Raw genomic sequence first — 21,295 nt, 5'->3', positions numbered from 1 at the left:
TTGCCTAATCAGGATTGTTTCATCTAGATCACCATACAAGAAGACGGTCTTCACATCCATTTGTTCAAGGTTTAGGTCAAAATTTGCCACCATGGCTAATAAAATTCTAATGGTTATATGTTTTACAATAGGTGAGAACACATCATTGAAGTTAACTCCTTCTTTTTGAGTGAACCTCCTAGCAACCAACCTTGCCTTAAATCTCTTCGGCATCACTCCTTTGATTCCTTCCTTAACCTAGAAAATTCATTTACATCTGACTAACTTGGCTCCTGCGGGTTTCTTGATCACATGTGGTTATCTTGAAGAGATTGCATCTCATCATCCGTGACTTTCTGCCATTCAGTCTTATTTTGACTCCTAGCAGCTTCCTTGTAGTCTCAAGGTTTTGCATCAAGAACCTCACTTGCAAAGATTAAGAAAAAAGTTATGATATCTGCATAACCAAGTCTCTAAGGTGGCTTTATGACTCTTCTCGACCTGTCTCTTTCCAGCTAGTAGTCATTATCAGTCTCCTCATAGTCATCAACAACTTGTGCTTCTTCTTCGACTTCATTTGGGTTATGCAATTCAGCATCACTATGTTCTACCTCAACATGTATCTCTTCATGTTCTTGGTCTTCTTCAGAGTCTTTGCATTTCAAACAGCGTCATCATTTTTCTTTAACGCAATTTATGCTTCATTGAAAATTACATCACGACTTGAGATACACCTTTTGTGACCTGGTTATCAGCACCACAGTCTATAGGATTTAACTCCTTCAGGATAGCCAAGGAACATGCATCTTAGAGCTATAGGTTCGACTTTGTCTTGCTTAATATGAGCATATAGGTTACACAACCAAATACTCTAAGTCTGTAGAGATCAGATGGATGTTCCGACCAGACTTCTTTAAGTGTTTTCATCCCTAAGGCGATTAAGGGACACCTATTTATCAGGTATGTTGCAGTCACTGCAGCCTTAGCCCAAAACACATTCTTCAATCCGACACTAACCAACATGCATCTAAACCTTTCAAGGATAATTTGTACAATAAATGTCTAAAGCTTCATTCTAGAACTCAAAGCCATTATCGGTCCTCAACCTCTTGGCCTTCTTGTCAGTCTGATTTTCGACCATAGTCTTCCAACTTTTGAAATTCTCAAAAGTTTCATCCTTAATCTTCTGAGTGAATATCCATAAATTTCTGGAATAGTCATCAACTATGGATAGAAAATACCTTGCCCCTGAGTGTGAAGGATTTCTTGCAGGCCCCCAAAGATTAGCATGGATGTGATTAAGGGATTCATGTGTTCTTTGTTTGCCTTTGTTGAACTTCACTCTGCATGCTGTACCAAACACACAAGGTTCACTGAACTTCAGCTTTTCGAACTTGTCACGACCTAGCAGATTTTGTTTCCCCATTTCAACCAGGCTCTTTCACTTACATGACCCAATATCATGTGTCATAGTTATGTCTTCGACACAGGTTTCGTGAATGAAAAATTTGCATAACCACTTACAACCTCGACCTCAAGAGTATACAAGTCTTGCTTCTTTCTGCCTCTCTATACTTCCTTTGACCCCTTTATGACTCTCAGGATACCTTGCTCTCCTTTGAACATATATCTTTTCTTTTCGAATTCACCAAGAGAAATCAAATTTCTCTTCAGATCAGGTACATACCTGACACCAGTCAACAACTTTATTAACTCATCATGGAGCTTAAATCTCACAGATCCAATAACTGCAATTTTGCAGGTTTTGGTTTTTCACATAAGCACAGATTCATCATCGTGATCACGTAATTCTTCAAACACAACTTTGTTTGGAGTCATGTGCCAATTGTAACCCGAATCCATGATCCATTACTAGCTAAAATTATTGCTCGAAACTACCAGCACATTAGATGATTCATAATTATCTTTAAAAATAGTTGTGTTGCCATCTTTACCTCCATGATTATTCAGACAATCATGGCAAGCCTTTCTTGTATTACCCTCCTTCTTACATTGATAACACCTAATTGCTAAGCATCACCACCATAAGACTTCTGTTGAACTTTATCCCTCTTTATCTAAAACCTACCGTCTTTCTTTGAGAATTTTCCTTTTACGGATAATCATTCACCAATAGAAGATGGTTTATGCTCCTTTCTTTCATTCAAGTCCTTCGAGTACAAGGTTGATTGAACTTATTCAAAGGTCAAAGACTCTCTTCCATATAAGAGAGTTTATTTGAAATGAGCATGAGATCTTGGTAAAGAACACAACAACAACAGTTCCTGATCTTCATCGTTAATCTTGACATCAATATTCTCCAGATCAAGAATCGGCTTATTTAACATATCATGTTGTTCATTCAAGACTTTTTCTTCACTCATCTTGAATGAATGTGGAGCTTACTTCAAGTTGAGATGATTAATCAAAGATTTGGTCATGTACATACCTTTAAGTTTATTCCACACGCCAACAACCATTTTATCCTTTGAGACTTGTCGGAGAACCTTATCACCAAGGCTCAATATGATGGCACTGTGGTCTTTCTCAATCATTGTCGTATTTTCCTTAGCCATTAGGGCATCATCCATTTTTTCTGATCCTCTCAACACTTCTAACAAACCTTGTTGTACAAGAAGAGCTTGCATCCTCAAGCGCCATATCCAAAATCATTCACTCTGGTGAATTTCTCGATCTCATACTTTGTTTACGACATCTTCTTCTCCACGCTCACCTCATCAATTTATTATGAAATCGATGCCTCGAAAATAGACTATAGACGTTTTCTTTATCAACAAGAAAACCACGGAGTAAGAAAGAGAGAAGAGATCAAAGAAAAACAATTCAAAGTGGTATGAAACCCTATATTCTTGATTCAATTACACATTAGGAAACAATGTTTACAATTGAATCTCAATCACGACACGTTCTCCCTCAATTGGGATTAATGAGAAGTGAGAACTAGTATGATATTTATGACAAAACTAAAACCCTAACTTTTAACTAACATATTAAACAAATGTGTAAGACTAGCTTATTTCAACATGCTAACTACCTAATATATTTTGACAGTTAAAATAGCTCTTCGACTGCAATAGAATTTGATCTAACACTAACTTTTATATATATATATATATATATATATATATATATATATATATATATATATATATATATATATATATATATATATATATATATATATAAGCTACAATATTGAACATTGAAATCTAAATTTTCAAAAATATCTATCAACGCACATCATTTTATTATTAAATTAAATATTGAAAATTCTTACGTTGGTTTGCCTAATACAATAAGAAATATATTGAATATAAAAAGATTATTTTAATCTTTTGAGAATTTGCACTAAGTAACATAGGATTTTTATATTTCATAAAGATTTTTAAATATTTGGGTTAAATCACGCATTACATACATGTGAGTTTCGACAACGTTTTTTCACCCAAAACTGTGAGATAAATTATTCAAAATCAACTCTTACATTCATTATGAAAGTTTAACTCACACTGATACATCATAACAAGAAGAATATCATTCTTTTAAACACCTAGTGTTTGGACATGAACAGGGTTCTGGGATTTTAATTGCCTGCAGTCACTTGTTTCTATCACCTATTAATTCTTTGTTATACCAAATATGAATGTTAGCATGATAATAAACCATGCTGAATATATTTTGAAGGTGATTATGGAAAAACGATGCTGAATATATATTCTTTTTGGTGATATTTTTTATATTATTAAATCTAATTTACAAATAGCTAAGATGTTTTTGTGTTGAACACGTGTCAGTATGTAAAATATAAGAAAAAGAAAATACATGTATTTGATAAAATTTAGATCATCTAATACATATATTTGCTTTTCTTTATATTTCGTTTCAGCAAGAAAAACATGTATGAAAAAAAATGAAAAAAAATGTAAATCTTAATTATTTCATTTTAAGTTTATAGTTGTAAAGTTAACTAATTATTTTTTTTAATCTTATACGCACTTTTGATTTTATATTTTGATAGTTTTAATTTTTTTCTCCTACTTTAAAATTCAGCTTTTTTTTTCTTCTATTTTACAATTCTTTGACTTTTTTTATTCTCCTCCGCTTTTATTAATGTGTCAATGATAATTTTGAAAGAAAAAATATTTTTAACGAGGTTTCATTGATGACAAGGTTAAAAAATAAAAATATATATATTATTAATCAATATTTCAAAATATTATTTAATATTATTATAAATGAATATATTAAAAAATTATAATTAATTTTTAATATATTTGTCTTGCTTGCAAAGCAAGTACACTTTGTTGTGCCAGTAATTAACATCGAGAGCATGGTTTTAGATTATCAGCAAAGGGTTGATGTTGATCAATAGTGAAACACTAATGATATTGTGAGAACAACACTTGGAAAACACTGTGAGAAGAATAATTCAAGGAGTTTCTTGAAATAGAAGAAAGATAAATGCAAATGGAGGTTTTTCATCCAACATTCAGACTCTTGATGGAAGCAGTTGTGAAAGATGAAGTGCTTTTATGAAATCATTATTTGAAGCACAAGATGTGCTTGAAATTGTGAAAGAATTGTATGAACATGGTGTTACCACAAGAAATTTATAAGGCAGGTTGAAGGCATAATCAATGAAAGTGTCTTATGAATTAAAAAGTTTATACCCCATCAAGGGGTGGAGATGTGCCTAGGATAAGCAAGAGTTGAGAAAAACATAAGTTACTAAGAGACGAAACCGACAGAAGAGTCATGGTGGTCGAAAATCCATTATGTCGACTGAACTGAAGACTGGGACTTAAGGAATTTCTAGTTGTGGCAAACACATAGAAGACAGGGTCAACCTAAACCCATAGGCGGGAGAAGTTTGAAATTGAAAATGACTAGCAGTTACAAGAAGAATAAGCGCCAGAATATGGAGCAGTTTGCATAACGTGTATAAAGCAGTTTGAAGATCGTGTGGCACAACGTCTGCTATTTTTTAGGAGTTTTTGGCATGTAGGCAGATTCTTTAGTTTAGTATAAATAGGATATCCCACGAGGGGCTTAAGGTGTTCACCTTGTACTAAAATCACTTGTAAAAAACTTCTCATTCTCAGCGCGAGGAAACAAGAGTTTTTAAGAGTGTTATGTACGTGAATCACCACATTTATTTCAATGCAACTTCCTTACTTTTCAATTGTTCCCGTTGAACATTTTATTTTAATTTCATTTACTTTTGAGTTATCACTTTACGTTGTCATCTACACTGTCGACACTGATTCTATTACGATAATAGAGTTCACCAAAAGCGTGTTCGTCGTGTACGTCTTTTGAATGTTGTAGTGTTGTCGGTCACGAGTCACCCATAGGCTATAGCATCATTTAAACCTTTTTGTGTGGAAAAAACTTGCGCTTGTTCAATACTTTGTCAGGAGTCGTTCCTCACAAAGTTGTTCTGTCGATTTGAATAAGCCACACTTGTACTAGCACATGTCTTAGGATCAACTGGTCGATCCTGCAAGTAACCCTTAGTTTTAAGCCCTAGGGAGGACTAGCTGTTGTTTACCAATTTCCACAGTAAACAAAATGGCACACCCGGTGGGACCGTGCTAGTGCAGTTACGAAATTGCATGAAACTTAGAAGTGGCAAACTATATAGTAAGCCATGAGAAACTTTGAAAATGTCAAACTCAAATACAGATGAAATGCCACAAGGGACTTTATCCACTACGAAAACAGTGATCTCACAGGTTGCCACTTTGTCGCCGATGACAAGTGCAACCTCAACGATATCGACTACGGGTGCGGTTGGTACCTCGATTCCTTTACCTCCACCGGGAGGTTCAGGATCAACGATAACGACGTTCAGACCTTATGTGTCTCGCTTTGGCACCACAGATCCTCTTTATGGAATACCGTATTCCTTAATGCCAGGATATCAATCTACATCAAGTGCAGCATTGTTTTCAGACAACGCTCAAAACACGAATCCCTCCTTGCAAGGATCAGCGCAAGGGGGAAATGTTAGGAATAATACTCAGAATAGAACCATGCCGCTGTCGAACACTTCAATAGCGGTGTTGAGGCAGCAAATGGATGATAGTAACCATGAGTTGGTTAATATGTTAACCAATCAAATGGGTACAGTTTTTAATCCAGTGATACAGGAATCTGCTTAAACAAATAGGCAGGTGGCGAATCAATTGACGCGCTTGTGTAATTTTCTGGGGGTACCGGCTCGACAGATGGCACAAGTGGTTAGGCAAACCGTTCCTGTTCAGATGGAGATAGGGGCAGCAGAAGATGAGACAGTCCACGAGGGACAAATCCTTAGACCCCAGCAAAATCAAGGCGTTGAATCAGGAGTAGCAAGACGTAACCAAATGGTGTTGGTTAACCGACACCAAGACGCTGATCAAATTATCAATCAACATCGACAAGAAGACTTAGCAGTAGAAAATAATTTGACAACTATTGTCGAAAGGATTATGGCTAGGAATGGTATGAGTGCCACATTGCAAAGGCCATTATATGCTTCCCCGTTGGCTGAATTTATTCTCCAAACCGAGGCACCTAGGGGAATGAAAGTGCCTAAATACACTAAGTTTGGGGGAGAATCTAGTGAGTCGACAATAGAGCATGTTGCCAGATATCTAACAGAGTCGGGAGATTTAGCTCATAATGAGTGTTTGAGAGTGAAAAACTTTCCCTCCTCTCTAACTATGGCTGCCTTCACATGGTTCACTTCTTTGGCCCCCAAGTTCAATTGATTCGTGGGCCAATTTAGAAAAGAAGTTCCATGAACATTTTTACGAAGGACACTCCAAAACTAGTTTGGTAGAATTGTCTAGTATCAAGAGAAGGTTTGCTGAGAGCATCGACGATTATCTGAATCGATTCAGATCATTAAAGGCCATGTGCTTTACGCAAGTACCAGAACATGAACTTGTTCAGATGGCTGCTGGGGGTTAGATTATTCCATTAAGAAGAAAATAGACCCAACTTTTGTGAAAAGTATGTCACAATTGGCTGATAGAGTTCGACATCTCGAACGGCTAAGGTTAGAAAAGGTTAGACACAATAAGGCTAAGAAAGAAAAAGTAGCATTTATCGACTATGACGCGACAGATCCAATATATGAGGCTGATTATGCCTCATCGACCGAATTAGAAATTGACGTGGCTGAGTTAAAGCCAGGATCTGCATATGAGTGTCGATCATTACTTCCTGCGCAAGGAAAAATTCCTGTCGAAAACAATCCAAAATTCCCTTCGAAAACTTATACTTTTGATGTGACAAAGTGTGAGGAAATTTTTGATCTGTTAGTCAAAGATGGTCAAATGGTGGTGCCACCTGGTACTAAAATACCACCATTAGAACAAAGACAGAAAAGAGGATTTTGTAAGTATCATAATTATCTTGGTCATAATACCTCTAATTATTACCTTTTCAAGGATCTGGTTCAGAAAGCGATTCAAGAAGGAAGGCTGAAATTTGTTGGCCGCAGAATGAAGATCGACGCTGACCCTCTCCACCAGGAGGAAGCTCTATTCGTGGAGCCAATCGAGATCAACATGGTCGAGATCACCGAATACGATGAGGCTGACATGCTGGAGCAAACTGGTGAAAGCCCGGATATCGACATAGCTGAAGTTTACTCAAGGGCTGATGAAGACTTGGTAGATTTCCTGTATCGCTGCAAGAATAAGGGTTCACAAGTTTGCCTGTGCCCTAGATGTGGTGTTGTCACCGACAAAATAGCTGCTAAAAATTTCCAGAAGCTACAGTTGGGCAAAAGCAAAAGAAACGGTTTGAACAGAGAGCGCCAGAATGAAAGAGGCCCAAAGAAAGCTGTGGAAAATGCTCAGGCGAGACCTAGGAGCTTTGTACCGTCAGTAAGTGTTCCTAGAAGCACTTGGGTCAAGCCTCAGGAAAAATAAGAAACCCCACAAGGGGCTGCTGCTGCTAGAGGAGGTCTAGCAATTAATTACAGGCGTGAGTTCAAGTCTGAGAAAAGGACTCATGTCTCTGAAAATTATTTGGGGAAGAACCCCATGTCGAGGACTCAATGGAGACGCTTTCAGAGGCATAAGCAGGCCGAAAGAGAGGCTGCTAGAGGAATAGCTGGAAGAGGCATGGCCAGAGGGGCGAATGCTGGAAAGAAGGTTGTTGTGAAGGTCGACACAACAGCAAAAGAACGGATCAGAGAGTATGTTCGTCGACCAACTGAGAAATGTTCTGATGAAGTTACTGATGACTTCAATTCAGAATCTAAAGCAAGTTTGGACATCTTAGTTAACGTGGTGTCAATTCTACCACAAGAATATAATTGTGTGACTGAGGTGGAGGAGTCGGTAGACGATGCCGACGTTGAAGAAATGGATTTACACCAGCCAAGATGCTATTTTATGTTAAACGATGGTTCTGCTGAGAGCCAAGAAGCAGTTTTCGAAAGGCCCACGATGACTATGAAAAATCATTTGAAACCGTTGTTGATTAGGGCCAAAGCGGAAGGCGTAACTATCAATAAAGTTTTGGTAGATTGTGGCGCCACTGTCAACATCATGCCACACCATATTCTGAGGAAGATTGGCAAGTATGATACTGACATCAGATCCAACAACGTGGTCTTTTCTGACTACGGGGGAAAAACGAAAAGCACCATGGGTGTGATTATGGTGAATATCACTGTTGGTTCAATAACTAGACCGACACTGTTTATGGTGATAGATGCCAAGCCAAGTTACAACTTGTTATTCGGCAGAGAATGGCTCCATGGTGTCAGAGCCGTACCATCTTCAGCACATCAAAGATTGGTGATTTGGAGAGAAGATGGAGTGGTCGAAAATATCGAAGCCGACCAAGGATACTTCATGGTTGACGTGAACAATGTCGGTAAGAAGGAATTCGAGAGAAAGCTGGCCAACATTTCTCCTTGTTTTCCAGCTGAGGATGTGTATGCTAATCTGAGTGAAGCTTTTGTTTCTCTAACTCTGCACGAGACTCATGGCTTCATTTGGAATGTGGAACGTTTGGATGATCCACCCTATACAGGTATCCAGCCGACAGGCTGGGGAGATATCACTGATGATGACTGAGCTAGAAGCTCTAAAAAGGATTTCGGCATACGTTTCCGAGAACAAAATAAAATTGGCTCTAGAGGCTGAAGAAAACATGGTTGTCAAAGCCTATGTGTTAAAGAAAGAAGGTAATTTGGCTATTGAGCCAGAGCCTCCAAATAAGCCAGTTTTGGCTAAGGAAAACGTCAACATGTAGTGTTTAGACTGTATTTATGACGATGAACCTTTAGGGTTTGAAAAAGACCCAAAGGTGCCAGAGAAAATGCGACCAAAAGACCCCTTAGAAGAAGTCGACCTTGGCGAAAATGGCGACAAAAGGCCAACATACATCAGTGCTAACATCGACAAAGAGTTAAAATCTGAGGTAATATCTTTACTTAAAGAATTTAGAGATTGTTTTGCTTGGGATTATAATGAAATGCCTGGTTTAAGTAGGGATTTGGTCGAACTAAAACTGCCAATAAAAACTGGAAGAAAGCCAGTAAAGCAGACGCCTAGGCGTTTCGCGCCAGAGATCATGGAAAAGATAAAAGTGGAAGTAGAAAGGCTCCTAAAAAGCGAGTTTATACAAACTGCAAGGTATGTCGAATGGTTGGCCAATATTGTGCCAGTAATTAAGAAAAATGGGTCTTTAAGAGTATGTATTGACTTTAGAGATCTAAATGCTGCTACCCCCAAAGATGAGTATGCCATGCCCGTAGCGGAAATGTTGGTCGATTCGGCCGCTGGTTTTGAATATTTAAGTATGTTAGATGGTTATGCTGGATATAACCAAATTTTTATTGCAGAAGAAGATGTGCCGAAGACGGCGTTTCGATGCCCAGGAGCCTTGGGAACATATGAGTGGGTTGTCACTTATCAACAAGTGTCGAAAAGGTAATGAGATTCTTCACATCAAGATTTGATTTCATTAAGATTGGGGTTTTAGATAGTTCATTAGAAGCACAAGAGCCGATGGTCATTGATAGAGAAACTCAACAAGATATGTAAGCACAAGTGATACAAAAGGTTGGAAATGAAAGGATTCTAAGAAGAAATACAAATGAGGCTCCAAGAATGCAAATTAGTCTAACGTTATTAAGAAGAGATACGAAGAAAAGGTTGAATCCTCTAAAAGAGGAAGAGGTCTGCGCAAGAACCATACCAAGAAAAGAGGCATGGTCACTTTGAAAATGAGTGTTGGTATAAGAAGGAAGGAGGAAGGAAAAGTCAAAAAGAAGATGAAAAAGCCAATATATCTCATTATAATGGTTATGAGTCTAAGATAACTTTACTTCTGGTTACCGCATGTGAAGGGAATCCAGTATGTTGGTCCTTTTGGGATTGAATGCATTATGCAAAATAACATGGAGTTTGCTAAAGCTATTCTGGTGTAGAAGTGACACATGTGGAACACGTTGTTCCAACATCTGTGCTGCAATATTTGGTCTCTGCCAACAGACATATGGAATTGCAATTTTGGTTCAAAATCATTTTAGTCAAGATGTTCTCTACAATGAAGATCTACAAATCATAGAGAAAAGTTAATTTGGATGTACTGGTGCAACATGTGGAACACGATATTCCAGCATGTATGCAGTGCAACATCTGGCCCTGGTCAGCAGGCCATGATGGATGTTGTTTGGTGCGAAAATTTTGGTTGAGATTCAATCAAATTTGATGTAGTGTTTTTAGCAATGTATGGTTGATTTGCTTGACAAGTGTTGAAGATCAAATCAAATTTAAATGGAGATTTAAATATGAATTTGAATATAACAAATCGTATCTTTTAGAATTTTTATGAAGCAATCAAATCCAACAAGATTCTCTATTATTTTGGATGAATTTAAGTCAGAGATCCATGAGGAAAAATCTCATAATACATTGCTATATCAAGAGACTCAATTCTGATATTTTACTTGAGGGTTTGTACGCAAGATTAAGTTCTTTGTGTCTAGGGTTTGTGAGACTTTTATTTCTTATATCCCACGCTAGTTCCATCATAAGGATTAGTGTTTAATATTTGTGTACACCACTTTATGTTTTAGTAACTTGGTATAGTTGCTGATTTGTCTTAGTTAAGTTGTAAATTCATCAATCAATAGCATTTTTTTTAGGTTGATCACTAGGGGTTAGTGGTTAAAGAAAGTGAGCGGGGGTCTCATATTTAAGGGGGGTCCTAAATATAAATTCATTAGGATTAAGAAGAGGCATTGAACATCATGGGGTTGATGTTTATAGAAGAATAATTGTATGAATTCGAAGTAGTAAATTTCCTTTCTTGGATAGAGTGCCCTTTAGACGTAGGTGTTTTTCACCGAACTGGGTTACCAATCTCTTATGCTTTTATTGCTTTATGCATTGTGTTTTATTATTGTTTTATTGTTGTCATTATGGTGTAAGAAGTTCGGTCAGTTGCCCTATCATCGTGTCCAATATATGTCCCCTCAGGAATAGAATTTCACAATGTGTGAGGAGTAGTACTTGGATTCAAAGTGCTCAAATCACATGACAATACATAAAGGAACATGTGAATAACTTTGAATCAAGTAAGAATACTAATGCAAATCTTGCAAATAGAAACTACCTTGCTGTAAAAGGTATTAGTGATATATTAATCAAAAGAAAAAATGAAAATGGTGCATTGATTAAGAAGGTACCTTATGTGTTTAGGATGAAATGAAACCTGTTAAACATAGGACAATTGGTTGAAAAAGGCTTATCAACCATAATGACTGGAGATGCACTCTAAATTTTTAATAAAACGAAGAAGTTAATTTTGAGGTCTCAATTGTCAAAGAATAGAACTTTTAAATTCAGAATCCAAACTACAAAAGAAGTGTGTCTTGCTAGCATTGAAGAACCATAATAGTTGTGCCACACAAGGTATGTACATATAAATTCTAGAAGATTACGTGAGTTAAGTTTTAAGAGTTTAGTGCATGGTTTATCAAAATTGAGTGAAACAAGTATCACATGTGAAGTTTGTTTAAGGAGCAAGCAAAGTAGAGCACCCTTTGTCATTAGGAGGTAGCAAATATTTTATCACCTTTGTGGATTAACACACAAGAATGTTATGGCTCTACACCAGTAAGTTCAAAAGTGAAGCCTTTAAAATTTTTTAAAAAATCAAAGTCTTGGTTGAGAAGGAGACTGAAAAAGAAATTAAGATCTTAAGGACTAGTGGAAGTGGAAAATATACTTCAAAGAAGTTTGAAGCATAAGAAGTTGAAGACAAAGGTATCATAAGAAGCTTGGTGTGCAAGAAAGCCATTTATGAAACATTTTAAAAGTGTTTGAATCAGTCTGCTTCAAACACATCCCTGATCAAAGAAGGACCAAGCTTCAAGACAAGAGTATGAAGATGTTATTCATATGATATCATTCAATAAGTGCCCACAAATTATACAATCACATTCAGAACAAATTGTAGAATCCCAGATAATCTTATATTCTTCCTTGATTATTCTTTGTATGTAACTAGGGATGACAATGGATAGGGTTTGGATAGGGTACTATAGTACACGTCCTCATACATGCGATTTAAAAAAATCCTCGTACCCGAGCCCATACTCCCGTGACCACTATCATTTGTACTTATACTCATATCCTATGAGTATCTAAGTACACATACACATACTCGTTTACCCATATTTCTGATAAAAAATTATCGATCAATTATAATATATCATGTCATTTTAAATTTTTAACAACATTTAAAAAAATTCAAGGATGTTATTGTTAAGTTAATAAATAAACAAATACTTATATTAAGATGCATGAAAAGTTTAATAGTGGTGTATTCAATAAAATTGATAAGTATATATATATATATATATATATATATATATATATATATATATATATATATATATATATATATATATATATATATATATATATATATATATATATATATATATATATATATATATATATATATATATATATATATATATATATATATATATATATATTGCGGGTAAGGGAGGGGGTGTTCATACTAAAACACATGTATTTGTTCCCATACCCGTTCATTTTAGTAGGTAATTGTCTGTATCTATTTTATAATTTTTTATTCTATCTGTTGTGGATAATTTTTGTGAATATCCACTAAAGATAAATTTAATTATCATCCTTATATATATATAACTCGGCTATCAAGTTACAAATGATTATCATAAACTTGATATTCATTAAACAATCTTCAACCTTTGACAATTTTCACTTTCACAGTTGCGGTAATTTCCACAATATTCTATCTATAAGACTTGAACTTGTAATTTAAAAAGGTTGATAGAAATAAAAAACTTCAGTTCCTATTAGATAAGGCTGATCTTTTTCTTTAATAAAAAACCAGAAACAATTCATTTCAACAAACATTAGCAAACTAATTAATTTTCTTACAAAACAAACAAATGCTAACAAGGTGGATTAATCTTCTATAAAAGTCATTTAAAAAATTTCAAAAAATTAAATTCTAGAGAATCATTGAGATTATTAAGAGATAACTAAAAATTATCATAACAATAATAATAGATGAGAAAGTATATACCCAAACCACTAAGGCACAATTTGCTAATTTTATAAGTACTTCAACATGATGTCACACCATCTATTTTTATAACTTATTCTTACTTTTCCTTTTAAGCTTCTCCTGCCTCAATACATATTCTCTCATTAATAAATTTTGCTTATGTGAACAAATATGTATCATCCTTAAATTCTTAGTCATGCATGATTTAAAATGAAAAAGTTCCCTACTAGTATGTTATCACCATTATGCACTCCCAATTATATAGTGCCAATTAATTTCATGCTTATGTCAAAGCCACTTCAACCTTAGCAAACCTAATCCACTATAATTATTGTAACAAAATCAGTATATAAATAAGTACCATTTTGATACTTATTCACTCTCAAGTGAAGTGAAGAGAATCTAAGTTGAGAAGAAAAAAAAATGAAGATTAGTGCAATAGAGAGTGGAGAAGTTTCTTCATCCCCAAGAAAAGGGATGAAGAGAGGGTTATCAATAATGGACTTTATTTTGAGAGTTTTTGCAGCTGTATGCACACTTGCAAGTGCTTTGAGTATGGGAACAGCAAAAGAAACTATGCCTTTTGCGACGCGGTTTTTTCGATTCAGAGCTGTTTTTCATGATCTTCCTATGTTTGTGTAAGTTATCATAAATTTTTACTATGATGTTGTGAACAAAAGGAGAATTTAGTGTGAGGGTTTGATTCATATTTGATTGGTTTCAGGTTTTTTGTGACCACCAATTCTATTGTATGTGGCTACCTAGTTCTTTCACTTGTTCTCTCATTCTTCAACATTGTAAGGACTATTGCAATGAAAAGTAGGATTCTCTTGGTCTTTCTCGACACGGTAAACACTCTGATTCTTGTTTGATTTTCTAGTTATAGTTGTATTTTGCAACATTATATATCAGAAATGGTTAAAGACAGTTCAAATATGTGGTTAATTAAAGTTAAGTTGAACTTGTGAAGGTTATGTTTGGTCTTGTTACAAGTGCGGCTTCAGCAGCAGCAGCCATAGTTTATGTAGCTCACTATGGAAATCCAAATGCTAACTGGTTTCCTTTCTGTCAACAATACAACTACTTCTGCGGACGCATTTCGGGTTCGCTAATTGGCTCTTTCATTGCAGTTGTTGTGTTCATCATGCTTATTCTCATGTCAGGAATATCAATAAGCAGGAATTGAAATGGTTGCCATGGAATTGTTGTGGCTTGGTGTGTAAATAGCCTAAATTCTGATATGTGTTTGCCTAGTTTTCTTTGTTGCGCGCAGATAATACTCGGTTTCGGCATAGATGAAATCATTTGTATATTTCATTTTATTTTCACCAAATGTTGCAAGAAAATAAAATGAAAAACAGTCCACTTGCGAATAAAGTAATTTTAAGAGAATGAATGTTACATTAACCAAACTCAAACATAATTGTGAGTACTAGGATTTGATCTCTGTTGCTGGCGTCTAATCTAATAATATCGATTTCTATCAATTGAGTTAGGATATACGGAAAGATATTAATCTAATATATAATAGATATTTTAATTGTCATGTCATAATCATTAGACTGATATGGATTTATTAGTCTAAACAAAGTGCTTAATCTGATCTGCTTCGTGTCATAGGCCTAACATTTCCAAGAATTCTAAATTTAACTTTGAATCAACATTGCAGTCATCATTTTGATTAGGCAATGTACAAATAAAGAATCACATCAACTTTGAAAACATCTTTGGATGAAGTTATTTGACTTAAAATTTGCCAAAAATATATTCTCGGTCAAAACTAATCATCTTTGTAATTAATATCTATAAGTGGTACACAAATTTTAACTCATCTGACAGAAATCAATATTATTAAGATTGACGTTATTATCATATTTTGAGTCCTGATCCTCACAGTTATATGTGTGAGTTTCTGATGATTATCATCACTTTATTTCCTCGCTAAAAAAAATGTAGAAGTGGTCCAATCATATTTCAAATCCTTATGAAGCATAATCTCTAAGCATCTGTTTGAACATGTCAAGTTTGGAAGGTGATTCCATATGTGAATTTTTATTAAGAGCCATTAAAAATGTTACAATTTGTATAAACAGTGTCAACAAAGGATTGAAAATGAAAATCCATTCTATTCTATGGTATAAAATATATTTGACATAGTTCAATTTCTACTTATAAATAAATAAAAATGACATAGTTCTTTAAACATATCTAGCCAATCTAAATTCTTATCCTAAAGAATTATACATTTGCTTCACAAAGAATGACTGATTTGTGATCGAATCTGCTTCATAATGGTTACTCATTTCAACTTGCTGAGGTTTTACAAAAGGGTCTATCCCAATATTTGAATTATTGATTTGAAAATCAAAAGTTGAACCATCAGATAAGATTGGAGTAAAGTAATTCATATCTAAAAGATAAGTAAGTGAACAACTTCTTGTAAGGTTCAGGTTCATGTTCATCCTTTCTTGTTCGTTGTTATTCGCTATCGTAGAATCATTGAACTGAAGAGTTGAATAGTCCTCTTTTTGCTGCGATGTTTTTTGCATGTGTTTCTTCTTATAGATCCTGCACAAAACCCAGTCATCTAGCTGATGACACATACGAGAAAAAACACATTAAACATAGTTAAATAAACTCTTGAAATTTGGAAAGTAACAACGGATATTGCAAATTGGTTAAGGTTTGAGGGGCTTTACCCTCATGGATCCAATATGTTTGCTAGTTTGTTTTTGTGATCCGATTAATCGATACTCGTGCATGATCCAATTAGTTTTGATTCCCTTTGGTGGCCTACCCTTGTAAAAGACTAAAGATTTTTTGACTCCAATTTGCTTTGATCCAGTGTTGATTGGTTTGTCTGTGCCAGTAGCTTTCCAGTAACCAGATAAAGTTGCTCTATTAGGCCTCACCCCATTTGGGTACTTTCTTTCTCTTGGACTAAAGAAATACCATTCATTCTCTGCAAACTCCGATTTATCTGCATTCAATCATTCGTTAGTACATAATCACGAACAAAACCTACTTAGCTATATAACACCATCCCTTCAGATTGAAGACGTGTCTATATTGTATCTGGTGTCTGTGTCTTGACTTCATTGATGAAGTCTGCATAGCTACATAACATCATCATTTCGGATTGATATACGACACAGACATATCTAATGAATATTTTCACCTTTACATATTACTAAATTTTGTGAAATGATGTTACAATATGTATGTATATATACCTGGCAATTCCCATGGATCAAATTTATAGATATCAACTTCTGGTATGATAGAAGCAGGACATGGCTTTGATGTGGCTTGATTACAAAGGTAATACACAATCAATTCTTCATCAGTTGGGTGAAATCTAAAGCCAGGAGGGAGTTCAGAGCTTGTAGTACTACTCTCCATTGTTTAAGATCCTACAAAAGAGTTCTGATAATGTATGTGACACATGAAAAGGGATAGAAAATGGAAGGTGTTTGAAATGTTTGAAAGGAGAATGGTGGGTGTTTTATGGTTGAAAGATTTTTGTCGTTTATGAGGAGTTGCATGGCCTTGATTGGAGGACAATGATAGGATAGGATAATCTTTTTCTTATTCCTAGTAGCATGCGTCATGCCATTACTATGCTCCAATTTGGGACCACTGTTGTTTTACATGTATATCTGTTACTTTGATTTTTGGACATGATTCTTTGAATCAAATACTTGGATGTCCATGTCTTGATTTTGCTACATTCAAATTGATGAGAATATTATTGGAATATTGGATAATATTTAGTTTCACATTATACTTTTTTAGTCAGCAGCCAATTTCTAAAAGGTTTGGATACTTTGAGAATGTTTTGACCAGAATAAATACATTTTTTTAATGAAGATTTAGTTCCACTGATAAGGTTATGGTTATGGTTGGACTTATTCTAATCGCCCTCTATAACATGGATGCTAAAAAGATAGTATGATATAGGTTGTATCTTGATGAGTTCAGCAATGATGCAACTCTTTATTCACTTTCAAAATAATGATGGAGGATTTAGAACAGGTGTCTTGTGCATGTTCACCCCAAGTTCTTAAGCATTGTTTGGTAGGTGTGTAATCGATATTAAATGGATCGGTTTTTAGTTAAAAAAAATTCGACGTGATAATATCTCCATCGATTTGGTTTGGTTTGATTTTTAATATTTTTTAAAAATTAAATCAAATTAAATTAACCGGTTTGATTTGATTCGATTGATTGATTTATAATATTTTCTAAAATATTATATTTATAAATATATTCTCGTATTTTTCGATATATTTAATGCTATTATTTTTTAAAATAATATATTTTAGGTAATTTATTTGATACTCTATGTTTTCAAATAAATTACAAATTACTCATAATCTATACGAAACAGTGATAAGATTTTCATTGCATTATAAAAAAAGTTCACAATTAAATATAAAAGTTGACACTTTGCATTATAGGGTTATGAAGGGAATTAAAATTTTAACAAATAAAGCACAACAATAACAATCAAAAATTTCAATACACATAAATTAGCATTCACACCTCAAACATGTATCAAAACTATTTTATAACAAGATTAGAAGAAATTTTGTTGAAAAAAAAAATATGAAAACTAAAGATGAGAACTTGAACACGAAAAAGACGACCATAACATATCAGGACGACGGTAGAGAGAGCAACGGTAGTGGAGGACAGTAAGAGCAATAGTTCACTGTTTCGCTGATTAGTTCTAGTTGCGTGTTTTTCTAAAATGAATGAAACATAAAAAAAGATGGAGAATGGTTGGACTGATATAAATTTTTGATTTAATGATAGATGGAATAAAATATTTAGACAATAACTATATCATTGGATTGGTTCATCGGTTACAAAATCAAACCAAAAATAATTATTTTTATCTATTTAATAATCATTTTTATCTATTTAATTTAATTTAAATTATCGATTTAATTGATTTTTCTTAATCTAGATACAGGGCCAGTTTGTTTTAGCTTTAAAAAAATGGATTTTTTCTTTGTATTTTTGAAAATGGATTATACAAAAATGTTTTTCAAAATATTACAAGTTTTTCTAAATTTATTTTTTATAAATTAAGAGATTGAATTATTCATTCTATAACATAATTATACATTATTGAAGATCAAAACATAATCAAAATCACAATTTTTTCAAAAATTTGTATCTTAAAAATGATTTTTATGAAAAGCTATTTGAAATAGCTTCAAAATTAAGTGATTTTTTGAAAATTTGATATCCAAAAAAAGTTTCGATAAAATGATGAAATACCTAAAATAACATTTTAAAAATAACTATTCAAACCAAATTTTCATTTGAAACTTTTATGAAAAATTTCTTTGTAAATTTTTTTTACACTAAAATATGTAACACTATAAAAATCATTTTTAAAAAAAGCCAAAACAAACGGGCCCACATTCTTATTGTTTGGTAGTACCCAAAAAAGTGATCCCTATCCTAAAGCTATTTTAAAACCAAATTATGAGAATGGCCACAAGTTTTGGCACGTGTGGGCTTAAATATTTTTTTTCCTTCCTCTAATCATATCACATTAATTTTAGGATTAAAACACTGTATTCATTATACTTTAAAATGATATAGAAATAAACAAGGAGATAAATAACAAAAAGATGTGTAACTTCAAGAGTAGTTATAGAATTTAAAAGACGTGAAATTTTATTATAAGCTAATCAAAATCAAACTAGATATTAAATCAATAGAAATTAGGGTTCAAGATTTTAAAGTTTAATTGAGATTAAATTGGATTATACCAATCATTTGAACACTAATTTATCATATTGTATGTGTGACATTGTATATTATTATTTCTATCTCTCACTTGTTTTTTAATACACCTTTAGGGTTTTCAAATATATATATATATATATATATATATATATATATATATATATATATATATATATATATATATATAATATATATATATATATATATATTGGGTATCAGAATAATATAAAATAATAATAACAATATCACAAGTAAAATTTGAGAGTTGAGTATAGGAATGAGAAGAAACACAATTGTAGCAAACTTTTGGATGACTAAGATGATTGTGAACTATAATATGATTATTGTATATATAATAGTTTCATATACTATAATAAGTGGATACTTATTATAGGATTCTACGTAATCTTCTCTACATCATAGAAACCAATGACTTATAATGCATTGAATTTTTCTACAAAAACAAAGATTACTTTATGTCCTCACAATCTGCCACTTAAAGTAATTTTGTTTGCTTTCAAAATTTCTTTCTGTTGCTACGTTTTAGATATACCATATGAGGACTTGCACCAATAAAACTTGTCAACGTTGATTGGTTTTGTCATAACATCTGCTAGGTTGTCTTTAGTGTGAATCTTCTGCATGTCCACACTCCCTTCCTCTACTACTTCACGGACAAAATGGTAATGAACTCCTATATGCTTTGTCCTGGAATAAAAATCTGGATTTCTTGCAATACGCAAAGCACTCTGACTGTCACAATATACAATAATTTTTTGTTGTTTATGTCCTAGCTCTTCCAATAACCTTTGAATCCATATAGCTTCCTTGCATGCTTGGGTAGCTGTCATATATTCAGCTTCTGTAGTAGATAGAGCTACAACAGTTTGCAATTTGGATAACCAGCTTACCGCTCCTTCTGCAATTGTAAGCACATAGCCAGTAGTAGATTTTCTTTTGTCAAGATCACCTGCATAATCTGAATCAACATATCCTCTGACACAAAACTCCAATCCTCCAAAACATAATGCAACATCTGAGGTTCCTTTTATATATCTCAGGATTCTCTTAACAGCATCCCAATGCTCTTTACCAGGATCTGCCATAAATCGACTAACCACTCCCACTGCTTGTGCAATATCTGGCCGTGTACATATCATGGCATACATAAGGCTTCCCACTGCTGATGCATAGGGTACTCGAGACATTTGCATCCTCTCCGCTTCATTGCTAGGATTCATACTTGAGGATAATTTATAATTGATAGGAAGTGGGGTAGATATTGGCTTACAATCTTGCATGTTGAAGCGCCGCAAAACTTTTCGTAGATAATTTCTTTGAGAAAGCCAAATCTTCCTATCTTTTCTATCTCGGTGAATTTGTATCCCTAAAATCTTGTTTGCTTGCCCCAAGTCCTTCATATCGAACTCCCTAGCCAATTGTGCCTTCAATTCTTGGACTTGATCTTTGTTGGGGCCTACCACCAACATGTCATCCACATACAACAACAAAATGATGACAACATTTTCCTCAAACCTCTTGTAATATGTACAATGATATGAGCTTAACCTGTTGTATCCAAGGCTAATAATGAAGGAATCAAATCTCTTGTACCAACACCTCGGCGCCTGCTTTAAACCATACAGAGATTTGGTCAACCTGCAAACCAAGTTTTCTTTTCCTTTTTCTTCAAAACCTTCTGGTTGGAGCATATATATTTCTTCTTCAAGTTCTCCATGAAGAAAAGCAGTCTTTACATCCAATTGTTCAAGATGTAAATCATAAGCAACACACATAGCTAACACTACCCTGATAGTGGTAAGATCCCATGATCATTACCATCACGCTTAATCTTATAGACCCATTTGTTGCCGATTGCTTTCCGACCTTCTGGAAGTACAACAAGATCCCATGTCTTATTTCTATGTAAGGCTTCCATTTCTTCCTG

The 21,295-nt window shown here is 34.1% G+C and overlaps 2 protein-coding genes across 2 annotated transcripts; one reads left to right on the top strand and one right to left on the bottom strand.

Annotated features, from left to right (window-relative positions):
- The first annotated feature begins 13,723 nt into the window (after positions 1-13,723).
- On the top strand, positions 13,724-15,017 carry LOC127102955 (casparian strip membrane protein 2). The gene is made up of 3 exons (XM_051040267.1): positions 13,724-14,219; positions 14,306-14,429; positions 14,552-15,017. Exons 1-3 carry the CDS (start codon positions 14,005-14,007, stop codon positions 14,765-14,767), a joined length of 555 nt encoding a protein of 184 aa, XP_050896224.1. The 5' UTR covers positions 13,724-14,004; the 3' UTR covers positions 14,768-15,017.
- Positions 15,018-15,605: 588 nt separating this feature from the next.
- On the bottom strand, positions 15,606-17,135 carry LOC127102954 (NAC transcription factor 29). Its single transcript, XM_051040266.1, has 3 exons — positions 16,815-17,135; positions 16,281-16,561; positions 15,606-16,172 (listed from the first exon to the last, which is right to left on the bottom strand). The coding sequence occupies exons 1-3, from the start codon at positions 16,981-16,983 to the stop codon at positions 15,807-15,809; spliced, it is 816 nt and encodes a 271-aa protein (XP_050896223.1). The 5' UTR covers positions 16,984-17,135; the 3' UTR covers positions 15,606-15,806.
- Positions 17,136-21,295: the final 4,160 nt, after the last annotated feature.

Source organism: Lathyrus oleraceus, chromosome 7 (genome assembly GCF_024323335.1).
Source record: "Lathyrus oleraceus cultivar Zhongwan6 chromosome 7, CAAS_Psat_ZW6_1.0, whole genome shotgun sequence".
NCBI classification, from domain to species: Eukaryota; Viridiplantae; Streptophyta; class Magnoliopsida; order Fabales; family Fabaceae; genus Lathyrus; species Lathyrus oleraceus.
The sequence above is the reverse complement of the archived record's forward strand: the minus strand, read 5'-3'. Positions and strand labels throughout refer to the sequence as shown.

Bases quoted from the DNA above. Each gene is read 5' to 3' on its own strand.
- LOC127102955 (XM_051040267.1), top strand. From the start codon at position 14,005: ATGAAGATTAGTGCAATAGAGAGTGGAGAAGTTTCTTCATCCCCAAGA. The intron at 14,220-14,305 runs GTAAGTTATCAT...GATTGGTTTCAG, and splicing joins CATGATCTTCCTATGTTTGT to GTTTTTTGTGACCACCAATT. The intron at 14,430-14,551 runs GTAAACACTCTG...GAACTTGTGAAG, and splicing joins TCTTGGTCTTTCTCGACACG to GTTATGTTTGGTCTTGTTAC.
- LOC127102954 (XM_051040266.1), bottom strand. From the start codon at position 16,983: ATGGAGAGTAGTACTACAAGCTCTGAACTCCCTCCTGGCTTTAGATTT. The intron at 16,562-16,814 runs GTATATATACAT...GATTGAATGCAG, and splicing joins TGATCCATGGGAATTGCCAG to ATAAATCGGAGTTTGCAGAG. The intron at 16,173-16,280 runs GTAAAGCCCCTC...ATGTGTCATCAG, and splicing joins AACATATTGGATCCATGAGG to CTAGATGACTGGGTTTTGTG.